Source organism: Sphaerodactylus townsendi, linkage group LG01 (assembly GCF_021028975.2).
Source record: "Sphaerodactylus townsendi isolate TG3544 linkage group LG01, MPM_Stown_v2.3, whole genome shotgun sequence".
Classification (NCBI taxonomy): Eukaryota; Metazoa; Chordata; class Lepidosauria; order Squamata; family Sphaerodactylidae; genus Sphaerodactylus; species Sphaerodactylus townsendi.
This window is the reverse complement of record NC_059425.1, coordinates 117,421,279-117,437,071: the sequence shown is the minus strand read 5'-3', so window position 1 is coordinate 117,437,071 and position 15,793 is coordinate 117,421,279. Positions and strand designations below refer to the sequence as shown.

The following is a 15,793-nucleotide window of genomic DNA, read 5'->3' as shown; positions in this document are numbered from 1 at the left end:
ACTCCTGTAACACAAAAGAAAAGAGTAAACAATTCCTCCTCAGTCTACTTTGCAGCCTCCTAATTCCCCAGTGTCTTTCTATCTTCCTTTTGTTGCTCTTTCTCACTCCAACCTCTTAATTAAGATTATATTTCTCTACACTTACCACCCTACAGCAATGTTTTGGCTAAAGCTTGGGTTGCAAATTTTTACTTGAGAAATTATCTGCAGTCAGGAGATAGACTGTTATTCTGGATAACTTCAGGCCCTACCTAAAAGTTGGGAGCCCTAGATAAAGCACATAAATTAAACAGTGAGCTGTAATCTGTACTGTAACACTTTTTAAACTTATGAAACATCACTGAATGTGAATGTAGTACAGTTTTCACCCCATCTGGAAGAAGCAACTATTGAGATTTTGCTCCATATAAGTGAAGGCCAGAAGCATAAACATAAGTGGATTTCAGTTTTAGAGAAGAATATTGGATCCACTGAAGTGTCCATCAACAACAGTGAGCAGTTAAAGGAAAACTTCAATGAGCCTCAGTAAAAGTCAGGTTTCCTTGAGGCAGAAATTTATTGATGGCTCATGGAGGTCACCAGTGCTGTTAGTCCTTATGGTGGTTTTTCAGCATGAATGGAATTTATTGCATTGACTTTAATTTCTTTTGTGAGCTTTTGTGTGCCGATCTCATTGGTTTATTTTTTGTGCTCTTAAGGAAGTTTCTTTAAAACAAAAGATTTATTTTAAAATTGAATATCCTAATGCCACTTAATGTTTTAATCTAGCCCTTACACTGCTTCAGATGTGGTGATATTTAGAGAAAACAGGAACTGGAAGGGATTGTAATAAGATCTTCATTGTAATAAGATCTTGTGTACATAAGTAACATACAGTGTGGTCTTTGGGGGGAATGAAAATTGTGGAAGCGGTGCAAGGGTTTGCTGACACAAGTGCCTTGTAGGTGAGTGCAAGGGACAAATATGCCAGTGAGAGGGACATTAACACCACTGGTGGGGCAAAGTGTAGCTCCGCAGTACTCAAATACGGAGGCTGCCGTTGCACTGATGTTCCTCTACCATGGAAACCTATGCTACTGCTGGGGGGGGGGTGTTCTGGGGGCATTCTCAAGGATGAAACCGACTTTATTTGGCTTCCTGTGGCCTTTTGACCCAGAGACACTCACTTTGGCTGGTGTAGACTTGCTAAAAGTGTGTACAGCCTATTGGGCTGCATAGGAGGTTTTATGGGGGTCAGGGATTTCTGTTGTTTTTCATGCTCCCCATGCCACCTGAAACCACAGCTGTGCCATGACAGTGCAGTCATTGGTCACCGTGAAACTCCCCCCACCCCGTGGATTGCACTGTTAAGTGTATTCAACTATGCATGCAGAATAAGATTTTGTGTCTTACATGTGATTGAGAGCCTTAGAAAAGCAGCATTGCTGATCATGTTTACTTTCATTTTATCAATAGGGTGCTTTTCTCACTGAGACTCAGGTTGAATTACAGATAGGATTGCCAGCCTTCACGTTGTTGCTGGAGAACTCTTGCTATTTTATCTGATCTCCAAGACAACAAAGTTCACTTGACTTGGAGAAAACGCCTGCTTTGGAATGTGGACTGTATGGCAGTATACCACATTGAAGCCTCTCCCCTCTGCAAACTATACCCTTGTTAGGCTGAACCCCCTGAAAATCTTCAGGTATTTCCCAACCCAGAGCTGGCGATTCTGAGACCCTCCAAAAAAGAAAAAGCAATTTGCTTTGTTTATGCCCTTTGTATACTTGTAGATTCTATAATATCATGGGGCAGTAATGTGGACAGAGAACAATTGAGTGAAGGAAGCTACATCTTTAGAACATCTAGCAGGATCACCAGATTTGCCTAAATAACAGTAACGCTGGTGAGGGAAACAGTTGGAAATGGAATTGTGGATCACATGTGCCCCTAAATACGCCTGTTATCTTGTGTGTTTCTGTTTATAAGTACAAAGAATACACCTATATTTCTTACATCAGTGCTCAGATTTTTCTCTTGAATCTTCTGATGTTAAACATTTCTAGGTTCAATCCTGTCCTTGGATGTGTTTACTTATAAATAAGTCCCCATAAGTTCAGTTGTAATTTCTTTATGCACAGGCTATAATACTTCAGTTAATTTGTGCCTGGACCCTACACTAGTGAAAGCATAACACCAGGAAGTGCAGAGTCTAAAATAATCTAACAGCACCACTGTGTATATTCAAAACCCAATCAATTTGGGACATCTGAAAACTTGCAAAATTAACAAGTGGTTTGGGAGAGTTTAAACCTTTTACTCAAGGAGTCTGTTACCACCCCCAGCAACAAAAAATGGGGAAAGGGTAGAGGTTGTAAAAGGTATGTGACAGTAGAAATTAAATATTATAAATTAGGTACATTGGTCTTGGGAACAAAATTTGAGTCAAGTAGCACTTTATAGAGACCCATAGCATTTTCCAGGGTTCAACATTTTATGAGTCAAAGTACCACCTTACAATATATCATGGAATATTATTTCTCAGGTGTAAGTAGTTTCCAGTTTTGTACTATAGACTTTGATGGCTATTCACCTGAAACAATTGGTCAGAGGGTAGATGTACTACCATTCTCTTCACCAGCATCTTTTTTCCTCTACCCTCCATGCTGTTTTTCTACAACATCCAGCCCATTTGTGTCTGTATAACTGTATAATTCTAAATCATTTTTATGTATTCTGTGGAGAGGTAAACATTAAAACTATGCATGGAAAGGATCACCTGTGATTAGAGGTCACCTGTGATTAATGAATATTCTAGCATTAATTTTCATGAGTCAGAGCTTGCTTCATTAGGTGAAATGTATGTTTTATATTCATATTCACACCAGGAAGAAAGAAGATATTACAAAGAGATGCCAGTTTAAAACAAGATATAATAACAATAGTAATCATTCAGTTGGCCAGCCACAACTGTTACTATATAGACAAAGCAGGAATAACATGAAATCTAGTGTAAGATAAGGAGATATAGCAGGAAGTTACCGAAGAATGAGTAAAAATAACAGCTCATGTAATGATTGAAAGTAGCAGCTGTAATATCCCAGACTACCCTGATTTTGTCAGAGTTTTTAAGCCAAACAGAATTGGTACTTGGATGGGAGACCACCAAGGATGATTGGAGCTGCTATGCAAAGGAAAGTAACAGCAAACCATTGTTGCTAATCTCCTGCCTTGGAAACTCCATGAGTTCCATGAGGTGGAACTTTACGGGCCAATGACACACTATCTGATGACTTGAGGAATTCTGAGTCCTATTGAGATGTGGGGGTATAGACAACCTTAAACTTGATAATAAATTCTAATTTAACAGATTTCACATTGGATTCTCTCTTTGAAGTTCTCTAAGAACAGTAGGTTTTAGGTCAACAACAGAGACAGAAAGAGAAGTTGTAGCAGCAAGGCTGCCTTGTTGCTAGAGGGAATGCATATCTAGCTATCTGAGTGTTTCACTGTAATAATCAGCTGGGGCAAGATACTGGTGAGGAGTGCTGGGGAATAGCTAATTAAATTAGGGCTTAGTAGTGCCACTGTGCTGCAGTCCAAGATCAGAAGGCATTTCTGTTAAGATTTGAAAGGCTCCCATGGCTCCATCATTATTAGCGGCCTTCAGGACTTTTTTTGTCTTGGTCAGTGTACAACTCAAGACCAATAGTGAAGCTGTATACAAAGTTGGCAGTGTGCCAGATTCTTTAACTGCCCTGATCTGCCTGGGTGTAACACAGCTTCATGTTCGTAAATCAGTTAATAGGACAAGAGTTTTGTATAAAGAATAATTTAAAGGATGTGCTACATGAAAACCACACACAATTTCTGTATTTAAAAATAGGTTTGTCTTCATTGGACTCAACTTGTGTGTGTGTGTGTGTGTGTGTGTGTGTGTGTGTGTGTTTTATTGATGCATTGCACTGTGGGTCAAGGAGCTTTTCCGTCTTTGCTTCATCTAAAGTACCAGAGTAATTTCCACAGGCTAGGAGCTACTCTACACTAACCCTTTTAAAATTTGCAATTGGAGCATTGCTTTGTCTCCTTTTGAACTCTTTATTTGTACTAAAAATTAATTCATTTAGACACATTGTAATTTAAAACTCTATTAAAAGTTCAGAAAATGAGATCAGTGGCCTTGTTTTGTGTGTGTGTGTGTGTGTGTGGGGGGGGGGGTTACTTCCCGTTTGTTCTATCAACATGTGTCAAGTCTGTAATAAATTTGCCATGCTATCAAAAGCTGCCACATTTTCTCACTGCATTGAAAGTTAGTGAGCAAGAGAAAGATTTATCTTGGAGCCTAACGGAAAACCAATAAACTGGAACCATCTCGTTCTTAACTTACATCTAGAATTGAAGGGTTTTACTGACTTAGAAAATCCCAGCTTATTCTCAGCACTTTATTTTCTCTCTTGCTAACTTATTTTCTTCAATATTGAGTGCAATGGGAATTTAATAGGAATACTTAAGTACAGACAGTTAAAGAATCTGGTGTGTTTACATCACAAACCAGACTTAATTTTACCATGAGCTGCTGAAAAGAAGGGAGGGCAGGGGATCCAAACTTGTGGGGCCCAGGAATCTAGGCAAGGTGCTTGGAGGACAGTAACAACATACCACCCCCACCACCCCCAAAAGCATCTAGTTCAGCAGTGCCTCTAGAGAACTCTTATTCAGCCTGCAAGCATCTGGGGAAAAGGCTGGAGGGTGCAAAGGTGAAGAATGAGTCAGCTTAATTTTTACAAGCTGAGGATCCTTGATCAAAACCCAGCTGGTCCATCCAGAATAACCTTGGGCCAGCTGGGAGGTGGGGAGTGATGCAGGCTTGCCATTGGCAGAGAGAGAATTTCCTCTGGTTTGTAGCCTGCTTTTAAAACTAGAGCATGCCACACTACACTTTCTTTTACAGCACGTGCAGTTGGCCTACTTTCTTTTATCCCATGTGGAGCATGGTTTTCCAGCACCAATGGAGCTTCAGTTCTTGGAAGGGGGAAAGCAGGAAAAGAGGTGGGGTGGAGTCTTCTTGTTTCTACTTACAGGTGGAGGCATCTGGAGTTAAGGTGAGAATACTCATTAGTACAGTAGAACTGCTGCTCTTGCTCATGAGTAGAATGGCTGAGCAAGAGCCAGGCTTACTCCAGGCAGCAACTAATGGTTCTGGTAGGAAGTTCCTGTTGCTGCCTGTCTGCTAGTCTCTTTTGGGGGAACTTGTAGGAGGGTGTGTGTGCACAAAATTAGGTGTAGAGGCATGCTGCTCTTGCTCATAAGTAGAATGGCTGGCTTTACTAATGAGCAATTTTTGGTAGCAGTGTGATGTGTTCAAGGATAGATTTTCAGAACTTGACATTAGCAAATTTTGTGAAATTTGGGGTTTGAATTACCCCCAGTTTCAGGCTTTTGTTGCTAAAATTTTGTCTGTGTTTGGGGCAACATATATGTGTGAACAGATCTTATCTGTAATGAATATTAATAGATCAAAAGTGTGTTTTCAGTTTTCAGAGACCCACATGAACTCAAAATTGCTACAATACAGACTTTGACTCCAGATTTTGATGCAGTTGTTGAGAGCAAGTGTCAACTATCAAAGCTTGTTAAATAAATGAACATACTGTAGGAGTATCATTATTATAAGCATGCTTTTATTTTAAGTAAAAATTATTTCATTAATTGGCTTTACCTGAGTCTTCTATAAAGGTTGAATCTCTGGTCCATGCCTTAAATGTTATGGTACACATGGCCCTACTTGACCAAATGCTCACTCAACCAAATATTTGACCCTTGAAACAATTGAGTTTGACACATCTAATCTTGTCTGTGCTTTTCTGAATATGGGGGGATCCAAATATAATTAGGAAGGGAACCCAAACATTCTGTCATCTTTGGTGGACTTATCTCAAGGCTAGACAATTCTTAAGGATAATATATTCAACAACCCAAAAGCTCTTAAAGTTGAATGTACAAATGAGACTAGAGGCCTTTTTGATGGAACTTATAGACGGAATTTTGGAAAGGAACAATGGATCTTGGTTTTTATATAGGACAACAGCAGCAAGAATAATATATGAGCAAAAATGGAAAATTTGAGCTATTCCTACAATTGAAGAATGGTGGGTGAAAGTATTAGAATTCACAGAAATGGCTACGCTTACTTTGTTGCTCTACTCAGAAATATCCTCACATTAGCCTAAGATAGCTCCACCAGTAGGTGGCATAGCTCAGACAGAGGCTGTGCTGCAGGCAGTGGTCAGGTCCAGTCCAACAGGTCAAGGCAGGTGGCAGGCAAGGTGAAATCAGGTCACAGTCCAATAGGTCATGGCACAGGAGATCAGGCAAACCGGCTGGAGCTCAGCAGTAGACCAGGAACACAGAAGCAACAGGAAACACACTTGTTGCACCCAGGCAGAAGCAGACTTATAGCAAGGCTTATATAGAGAACCTTGTCCCAGGGGTTGGGATTCTGCAAGGAGTTAATCTTCATCAGATGTAGATACTTCTATTTTCCCATGTCTTGCTGCCAGACAAGCACTCCTTCTTTGCTTCTGAAGCAGCTGCCTCTGCTTCTGCCTCCTGTGCACAGCTGGGTCATCACTAGGTTTCCTAGGAGGATCTGCAGGCTCCTCCACCTGCACGTCATCAAGCAGGGAAGGGTTGGGAGTTGGCTCTTTTGCCGGGTCTTCCTCTGGAGCAGCTTCCTCTGGCTGCAATGTGTCCTCAAGTTCTGCCTCAGAGTCCTCTGTGTCCTGGTAGGTACTCAGGGGCTGGCTCATGACAGAGGCCTTGGATGGATATCCTGTCAGAAGGCTAGATGGAACAAGACTTGTAGGACCTCAACAGGGTATGATGGTCAATAGTTTATTATTCTCTAAAGCGGGGGTCTTCAAACTATGGTCCTCCAGATGTTCATGGACTACGATTCCCATCAGCCCCTGCCAGCATGACTAAGTGGCAGGGCTGAGGGGAATTGTAGTTCATGAACATCTGGAGGGCCATAGTTTGAAGACCCCTGCTCTAAAGCAGCCATTTTCTTCAGTGGAACTGATCTCTGTAGTTTGGAAGTCAGTTGAATTCTGGGAGATACCCAAACCCCACCTGGAGCCTGACAACAAGGCTGTGCTTCCCCCACATGTTTAGGAAAGGATTTTCTAGAATAATAGAGGCTTGCTTTGATCCATGGAATACCCCTCAGGTAATCATGGATGGACGAAGAGGTAAAAGCCCTGGTGAAGGGTCAACAGAAACCACTGGAAGTTGGAAATGGCCTTTAAGAAACTTTATTTGGCTGATACTGAAGCTTGCTTACTGCTAATCAGAAACTTCCTTGTGATTTATAATGCCATTTCCAGCAAAGCTATATCCTTTTAAGCCCATTGACTTCAGTGGACTTGAATGTAACTTGGCTAACGCTGGTACCGATAAATTTTGTTTTGTTGAAATGTTTACCATAGTTATGGAGTTCTACAATCCATCTTGCTAGAAATAGTAATTTCAGCAGAAATGGAAAGCAGACCTGGCCTTTTCCTTAGTGTTTGGGTTTAATAAGCAAGTGGAATATGAAGGTAGTACTCACAGCAATTTTCCTAGGAAGAAAAAGAAAATATTTCACTAGCTCAATTGGTCACTGAAAAAAACAATATAAAATTTATCTCTCTATGCCAAAATGATCTCATAACTGACTGGCATTTGTGTGAGAGTTCTTGAAGATCTCATATGTGAAATAGTTGATCTTCTAAATAAAAATGTGTAACTTAGCATTACAAACAATTTCCTAAAAAGTAACTTATATAAAACCCTACTTTAAAAAGATCAGGGATGGGTTTTGTAGATGGTGGCACAAATGGAAAAAAGAATTGTAAAATGTAGAAAAGCGCATCAAAAAAGAATCTGCATGGTTTCTGTTTAGAGAAATATCATCTAACCAACAAAGAACTTTTAAGTTACCATTACAAGCTGGTAGATATTGAATTTATTTGAATCTTTAAGAAGATTTTGACCAAGGCACTCACAAAACTGTAGCATGCAGGCCGTCTTGCAGACTGGTTAAAAATAGATAATAATAAGTGGAGTGCAGAGAGAAATCAATAGTTTTAGTCTTTGCTGATGAACAGAATCCCTCAAGATAAACCCATTTTTCCTGTGAGGGGGAATTAAATATATTCTGCTAGGTGGTCTTGAGTTGTGATGGTCACTGAAGAAAGTTGAATTTGTGGAAAAATCCTAATTATTCAAGGCGGTGAAATTCCAAAAACACAAAAACACCAAAAACTCTAGGAACAGATTTACAGTCAGGATGATATATAAAATGAATTCTCTTTCATTGCAAAAGTGCACACTTCAAGTCAAAATGCTCATATTTACCTACACAATGATGAGAGGTAATATTGTACAGGAAAGCATCTTATACTGGAAACCCATTGACTATATCTGTTCCATTGCTATAGTACTGGGAAAAGAAGTTTCAACTCCAGAATTGTTAGAAAAGAGGTTGTAAACAAAATAGAAAGTGTTATGATGTCAAACTCTATTTTGTGTTACCTAAATCTGAAATATTTGTATTGGTTCAGAACAGAAATAACAAGTTTATGCATATAGTAGCTTTTCTCTGGAAAAAAATTGCCCACATTTCTATTATGAATTGCAGATTAAATGTATATGCACCTATATAAGCATGATGCCAATTTGTACATTAGGGTGTGATTGGCTATCTACATCAGAAGTTCTGACACTGGTGTGATGCAATCAAGACAGTCTGTATTTTTAAAAAAAGATTTGGTGAAATTAACAACCCACTTTAGTATTTCAATATGGGGCACAATTCCATATTATCAGGGGGCGGAGCGAGGGAAAACTGTGCCAGTGCACACAAGCACCCTGCACGCCTGCCATGCCCCGCCCACCCCGGAATGCCCCCTCCATGCCTCTGCACTGGCGCATGCCCAGGGCACCATACCCCCCCGTCTCGTTGACGCTATGCCACTGCATATTACTCAGTAGCAGCTATATCATAAAGTTGTAAATGAGGAGCTACCAGATTTGTGGCATGTGTGCTATTAAAAAACTTCTGTGACACAGTCCACAGTAATTTAGCCTAAGGTTTTTCCCCCTATGTTGCATTCTTTCATTGCATGTTTGGGAATGATGCCCAACACTTGGAAATCTGTTTATATGAAAGGTAAAAACAAAATATCACATTATTAAGAAAGCAGTGCTATCAACATATAAATATTAGCTTCATGCAGAAAGATTTGTAGTGACAATAGTCAGTATAAGAAAGATGTTTCAAAACAGCTTTATTACAATTTAATAATGGGTCAAGAATTAATAGGCTCAACCAAGTACCACCCTCCACAGATGGTTTTCCACTGAAACACTTACTGATACTCTTATTGACGTCTCTAAGTGAACTTGTAAAGGATATGCTCTTATCCATTACATTGGCCTTTTTCTTTCTTCACCTTGGTGACTGAGATCAGCTCCACCCTGTTTTCTGTACAAGTGTTCTAAACAATTGTCCAGTAAACAAGTTTTAGGCCATTTCCAGTATTTACAAATATGTATACGCCTTTATTGACAACAAAAAATATAAACCATTATAATAATTAAAAGGAGACACATATAGATTATGTAGTTTAAGAGAGGTGGAAAATAATATTCCACCCTTTATTTGAAATACTTATACGTATGCCAAAAAAAATGATAATAGAATTCAGGTAATTGGTTTATTTTTTGCACTACTGTTATCGTTACCCTGAAAATGGGTACAGTTTGTATGTCTGATATGATTGCATGAATTTGCTTAAGTTATAAAATGTTCTTTTTAAACTTCAATAAAATTTATTTTTTAAAAGGAGACACAGTTGATTAACATTAAAATAATATAAAATATAGAAAAAAATATATATCATATGTTTTACAATATCTAGGTTAACACTTATTCCTAACAACATGAAGGTTTACAATGCCCTGTAGGAAACTAGCTACCCTCTCACACAGATCTGCAGAAGGGCTATTTAATAAAAAGGATGTCAAAATTTCAACAATCAGCCCTCAGTGCAAGAATAGGGGTTAAGAACTTAGCCCAAATCTCAGCATAAAATGAGCAAAAGAATAAAATATGTTGTACTGTTTCAATAGTGCCTGAATCACAAGGGCAGAATCTTTTTGCATACAGTACTCTCTGGAATCTTCCTGAGAATAGGGCAGATGGAATAGTATTAAAGTGAGTGAAAGTGTAAGCTCTGCACCGCCTTGGATTTTGTAAGAGAGAAAAATATTCAGCTGTATGGCCTGGTGTGCTTGGAATTTCCAGACCCAGTGGGGAGCATGTCCACACAGCAAATTCTGAGCAGGTTACAGCTGGGATTAACGAACCTGGCATAGCCCCAGGCCCTTCGCATGACTGGCTGTCCCGTGGACAGCCAGTGCACTGACTGGAGTGCACGCCTTCACAAGGAGGTGCTTTTGGGGGGTAACTTTTCTCAAAAACTTACCTCCTCCTGATGCAGCTAGGCAGGCAGGCACATAGGCTCCCCCAGAGCCTTGTTGGAGCCAGTAGTGCCTGTGTGGCTCTGCAGATAGGAGCTGAGAGGGGAAGGAAAAAAATGCAGCAGCATAACGTGCTTTGCAGCCATGGCCATTCGCTCAGCCTCGGCTGCAAGGCAAGTTAAAACAAAAGAATCACACATAGTGCGATTGTTGTAAAACCCAGGTTAAGGGGGAATATGGAGTGGATCTGCATTAGGATTGGGATCCATGCAAAGTTCCCTCCAACCCGTGTTTTTTACCAGTGTTATCCCAGTTTAATTGGCCCGTGCAGAAAGGGCATTAGAGGCAGCACAAATAAGGCTATGGTCATTTAACTTCCAGTTATAGCAATACCAAGTTTTAGCAAAAACAAGAAGCTTAGATTTTTCATAATTAAGTTCTACTTTGTTGATTGAGCAATATTTAGCACAGCGTCTCATCAAGCATTTCAGGCCCACTTGCGTAGATGACAATACAGCATCATCCGCGTATAGCAGAATGGGTATGTCACCTAACCTTCCAGTATTTATTTATTTAATTTATTTAAAACAAGCATTAGTTGCTTTTCCACCTTACAGGTTCGCAACGCTGCTCACAATGTGAACAATAATAAAATACAATGAAATGCATACAATATGTAAAAAACACTAGTTGAAAGCAATAATTTAAAACTGCTGGTAGGCAAAAGAACTAATCAAATTCTTACATGGATGATACTGTCTTCTGCTGCCTCCTAAAAACTGAGAGTGAGGGGACCAGGCGTATCTCCCAGGGAAGTTGTTCCATAATTGTAGGGCAATTATTGAAAAGGGCTTCTCTTGTATATTCTCTTGTATATATACAAGGGCTTCTCTTGTATACCCAGGGGCTTTCCCTATGATCTTAATTCCCAGGCAGGAATGGGTGGGGGAGGATGAGCATTCAGATATCCCAGACCTGAATCATATAGGGGTTTAAAGGCCGAAATCAACACCTTGAATTAGGCTCAGGAAAGCATTGAAAGCCAGTATAATTTCTGCAGGATTGAGGTCACATGATTCTGGTAACTGACTCCAACCTATCACACTAGTCACCAGCAGCATTCTGTGTTAGCTGCAGCCTCCGAATGCTGTTCATAGGTAGCCCCAAGTATAGCACATTGCAGTTGGCCAGTCTAGTTGATACTAAGATATCAATCTCTGGCTAGATCTGATTAAACCAGGAATGGATGCAGTTGACTCACCAGCCAAAGATGGGTAAATTCCTTCAGACTCCCTTGTGGGAGTGTGTGCCTTACTTCCAATGCTACATTCCAAGTCAGGAAAGAAAAATTGTTCTTGTTCTAGAACTAAAGACTGTGGTGTTATAACTGAAGTCCAAACTTGTGTCTGAAGTGTACCTCTGATTTGTTCTAAATCAGATATGCTTGTGCAAGTCCTCATCTGCCATGATTTCACATGGATCTTGCCTTTTCTATGGTATACTGGTTGGATTATTGCCTATGTGCCCATTTGCACTCTTATTGAGGATGGCCCTTTCCATTTTGCTGTTTTGTAGATCTCTACCATTTATCTTTCTCACAGCAAGAGAAACATTCACCTGAATTCCAGATGTACACCAGAAATTCCCAGTAGCTTGCATTTGGCTGCGTGATTGTAAAATGCAATATTCTGAAATGTTAAGAAGTGGACTGAGTAATGTAGTACGCTTCATTTTGGTGTTTTAGAAAATGTATGTTTCATTCTGTATTGTCTCCTTACTGACTAGTGAAGCTGACTATGTTGTATCTTTGTGTTCCTTTCTTATTCCAGGGAGCTTCTACTGTCTATAGCTCTTGGACAGGTTCTCTCCCTGCTTATTTGTGGTATTGGCTTGACCAGCAAGTATTTGTCGGAGGATTTTCACGCCAACACTCCAGTCTTTCAGAGCTTCCTCAACTACATTCTCCTATTTTTGGTTTATACCACAACATTAGCTGTTAGACAAGGTAAGTGTTATTCTATAGATAGAGTACTAGAAGAAATTGTACAAACCACAGGATGTTTTGTGGCACTCTTTTCTTTTTCTTTATACAAAGCAGGATATAAAATCACAGTGCCATATATGCAGTATTTTAAATGAAATATTTTCATTGAAGTGAAAGGACTTTTTTGTTTTACTTCTCCTTTTGGCTTATTTTGTAATAGGTGTTGAAATAGAAAACATATTTAATGCTGGAGATCTGGGTTGTACATCTGCTTGTGCGTCTGATCCATGATGCAAATTTAGTTCTGAAATGTGCCAGTTTCCATGGATCTGACACATGGATGCTTGCTCATTTTAGAGCTGAATTTAGCCATTTAAAAATGCATCAGGGACCCAATTTGCTTCTTTGAAAAAAATTGCCTGGTCCCTCTGTGAGCCTGATATGGATTGGGCCCTTACAGCATTTTTAAATGGCGATGGTGTCTAAAATGGCATTAGTGTCCATGGGTCTACCCAGTGGTGGGATTGAGCAGGTTCGCACCACTTCGGCAGAACCAGTTGTTAAATTATTTGAATCCCACCACCAGAACCGGTTGTTAAATTATTTGAATCCCACTGCTGGGTCTACCCATGGATGCCATAACATCTAGTTTGGCCTTCAGAGAGTGTGCAAATGAAGGGATATGTAAGCTCAGCTGCTGTGAAGCAAGGGTAGCACACAGTTCTTGAGCCAAGCCAAAATTTCTACCCCCAGGATGTGTTGCTTACAACATATGCACATAATGTTGCCATGCAGTTCTGTTCTCAGGAAAAATCTCTTTTACCTTGGATTGAAATGTGCTTACAGGGGCAAGTGTATTCTACTATGCCTGCATAATTTTATGCAATTTCTACTCTTTCCCCTCTCTGACTTAGAAAGGATGCCTATCCAAGAACTGACAGGACAGGGAGAATGTATTTAGATTAATTTGTATTTATTTAAATAAGCCTATTGATCCTAACATTTTGAAATGAACTTGAGTCAGGAAATTCAAATGTATGGGTAAAATAGCTATCAAGAGAGTAAGCCCATGTTTGAGGCTTGGAATGTGATTTTAGTTGTCAACATTTGGATTCTTCCTTGTTTTACATCTGCTAGTGATTTGACACCACTCCTGCTGCTTAAATTGTTCATTTGTAGTACAGTCCTGTGGAGCAGACTGTACACCATGTTACAGATAGTAAGTTACTCCCAATGGGATGCTTGTGATTAAGAGGGTGCTGCTGTGTTCCGCTACAGAAAGGCTACTAAATGAGGAGTTCTGTGTATCTGTTAAAACTGTGTTAGGCCTTTTCCAGATGCACAGCTTACTACAGATTTTTCCAGTGATCAACCTTGTGCCTTGGAAATGTTTTTTGTGAAATCATTCCACACATCTCAATCCCCCTCGTCCTTGTCCTCATTTTAGGGCAGTTTCCCCCTTGTCTCTTCAGTTGCATTTATTCCACACTCTACTGCTGGAAATGTGTTATTCTTGATGGTGGTGGGCTGTCATTTGTGACACTGAAGAACACTCTCCCCACCCTTTTTCTTTTGTGCAGGTACTATTTTAAAGTGACAATTCAAAAAAGTTTCAGCCTCCATTTCTATTATTGAAAACTACCAACCCCAAATGGAAGCCAAAACAACTCTTGGAGCAAGTGCCAGTACCAGAACAGAAACACATACCCTATCTCCCTCTACACTCAAAGAACTACATTTCTCCACCAAATTTAATCTGCAGTAACACATGATCATTTAATCTGCAGTAACACATGATCAGTTCCTGATTAAAGACAGCAATTAATTTTGTACTTTTCCCCCAATCACCTCAGAGTATCATCATTCTGATGCTAATGGAATTGCCTCTGCTTCAAAATCACTCTCTGTCCCAATGTTATATTGCAAGTTCAATATGAAATTGACAAAGCTCATCCAATCAACCCTGCTTCTTTATATTTCTATTTGAATGTTAACATGACAAGTTCTATAGCAAATTGACAAAACTGATCAAGTCACCCACATTACTTTGTATCTCTGCCTCAGTGTTACATTGCTAGTTTGATATGACAAAGAGAAAAAAAATTAAAAATCTCTTTGAAAACAGAGGAAGTGATAGCAAGTTGCCCAATGTGGGCCAGGCGGATGAGTCCTCTCTCAAAGGCAAAAAAACAAACAACCCCAGCTTTGGAAAGGGCCTTCCCCTCTGCCTTTTACAGATACAATCAAAAGTAATTACACCAATGGGTACTCAAACTCACTGAGTATCATTTAAAGAATGAATGGATTGTATGTTGTTAACTCATACTGATACTTGTATTTTTGCATTGCAGATTGGCTTGACAAAGGATTTCCGAAATAAAACATAATCTAGAGGTTTTGCAGCCAAACTGGACTTTGTATTTACCTGTTGAATTATTTTAAAAAAATTGGAATTGTTATCAGTGAATGACAGGTAGAATTATATGTCATATAACAATTATTTAAATGATACTCACTTAGTGAGTTTCAGTACAAATTGGTGTAATTACTTTTGACTGTACCTGTTGTACACCTACCTGCCTTGACTAATATGGTGGTTTTACAGATACAAACCAAGGATTGAAGGTTGAATCATGTTTTGGTTGCCTAGCAACAGCCACTGAGGACATCCATTTATTAAACTGTATTATTGTTTTTATCCCCCTGTCACATATCTTGTTTAGATTTCTAATATTTCTGCAAGCCAGGGTCTTTTTCAGTTTGGTAAAAATATATTTCTCATCTGTTCATGGCTCCAAACTTTGCATTGAAATATCTACAGATTTTGCCACGTTGAAGATTAGATATATTGATTCAATTAAGATGGGCACAGCACATACAACAAACAGTGCAATAACACTGAATTACAAAGACATAGGGCAATGAAATAAAAACAATACAAACAGGAAAATAGTCTAAATTTTTCAGACATTAAAATCATAGCCCTATTCTTTTTATTAAAATAACCTCGTGAACATTTCCATTTAATTTAATAGTTTCTCTTTACTACTACCCTGTTTTTCTTACAAAAATGTCCCTTGAACAATTCCATTCCACATGTTCTGCAAAGTGATATAATCATGAGAGTGTTTTTTCCCAGGATTCAGAACACAATGATGAAATTGACAGCAGTTTTTCTAGTCTGGAAGACCTGCCCATGTTGCATAACTGATATGTGTCTGAAACTTCCTCACTACAGGGTATTTCTGGGAGAGTCAAAACCTGGTGTACTTGTACTGATGATGAACTCAGATACAGTGAAGTAAT

The 15,793-nt window shown here is 39.3% G+C and overlaps 1 protein-coding gene across 1 annotated transcript in view; it reads left to right on the top strand.

Annotated features, from left to right (window-relative positions):
- The window catches only part of SLC35F1 (solute carrier family 35 member F1), a 253,553-nt gene that overhangs the window by 129,046 nt on the left and 108,714 nt on the right, over nucleotides 1–15,793 (top strand). Inside the window, exon 2 of the mRNA XM_048492293.1 lies at nucleotides 12,333–12,508. Coding sequence (XP_048348250.1) covers nucleotides 12,333–12,508 — 176 coding nt within the window. The remainder of the gene's footprint in view (nucleotides 1–12,332; nucleotides 12,509–15,793) is intronic.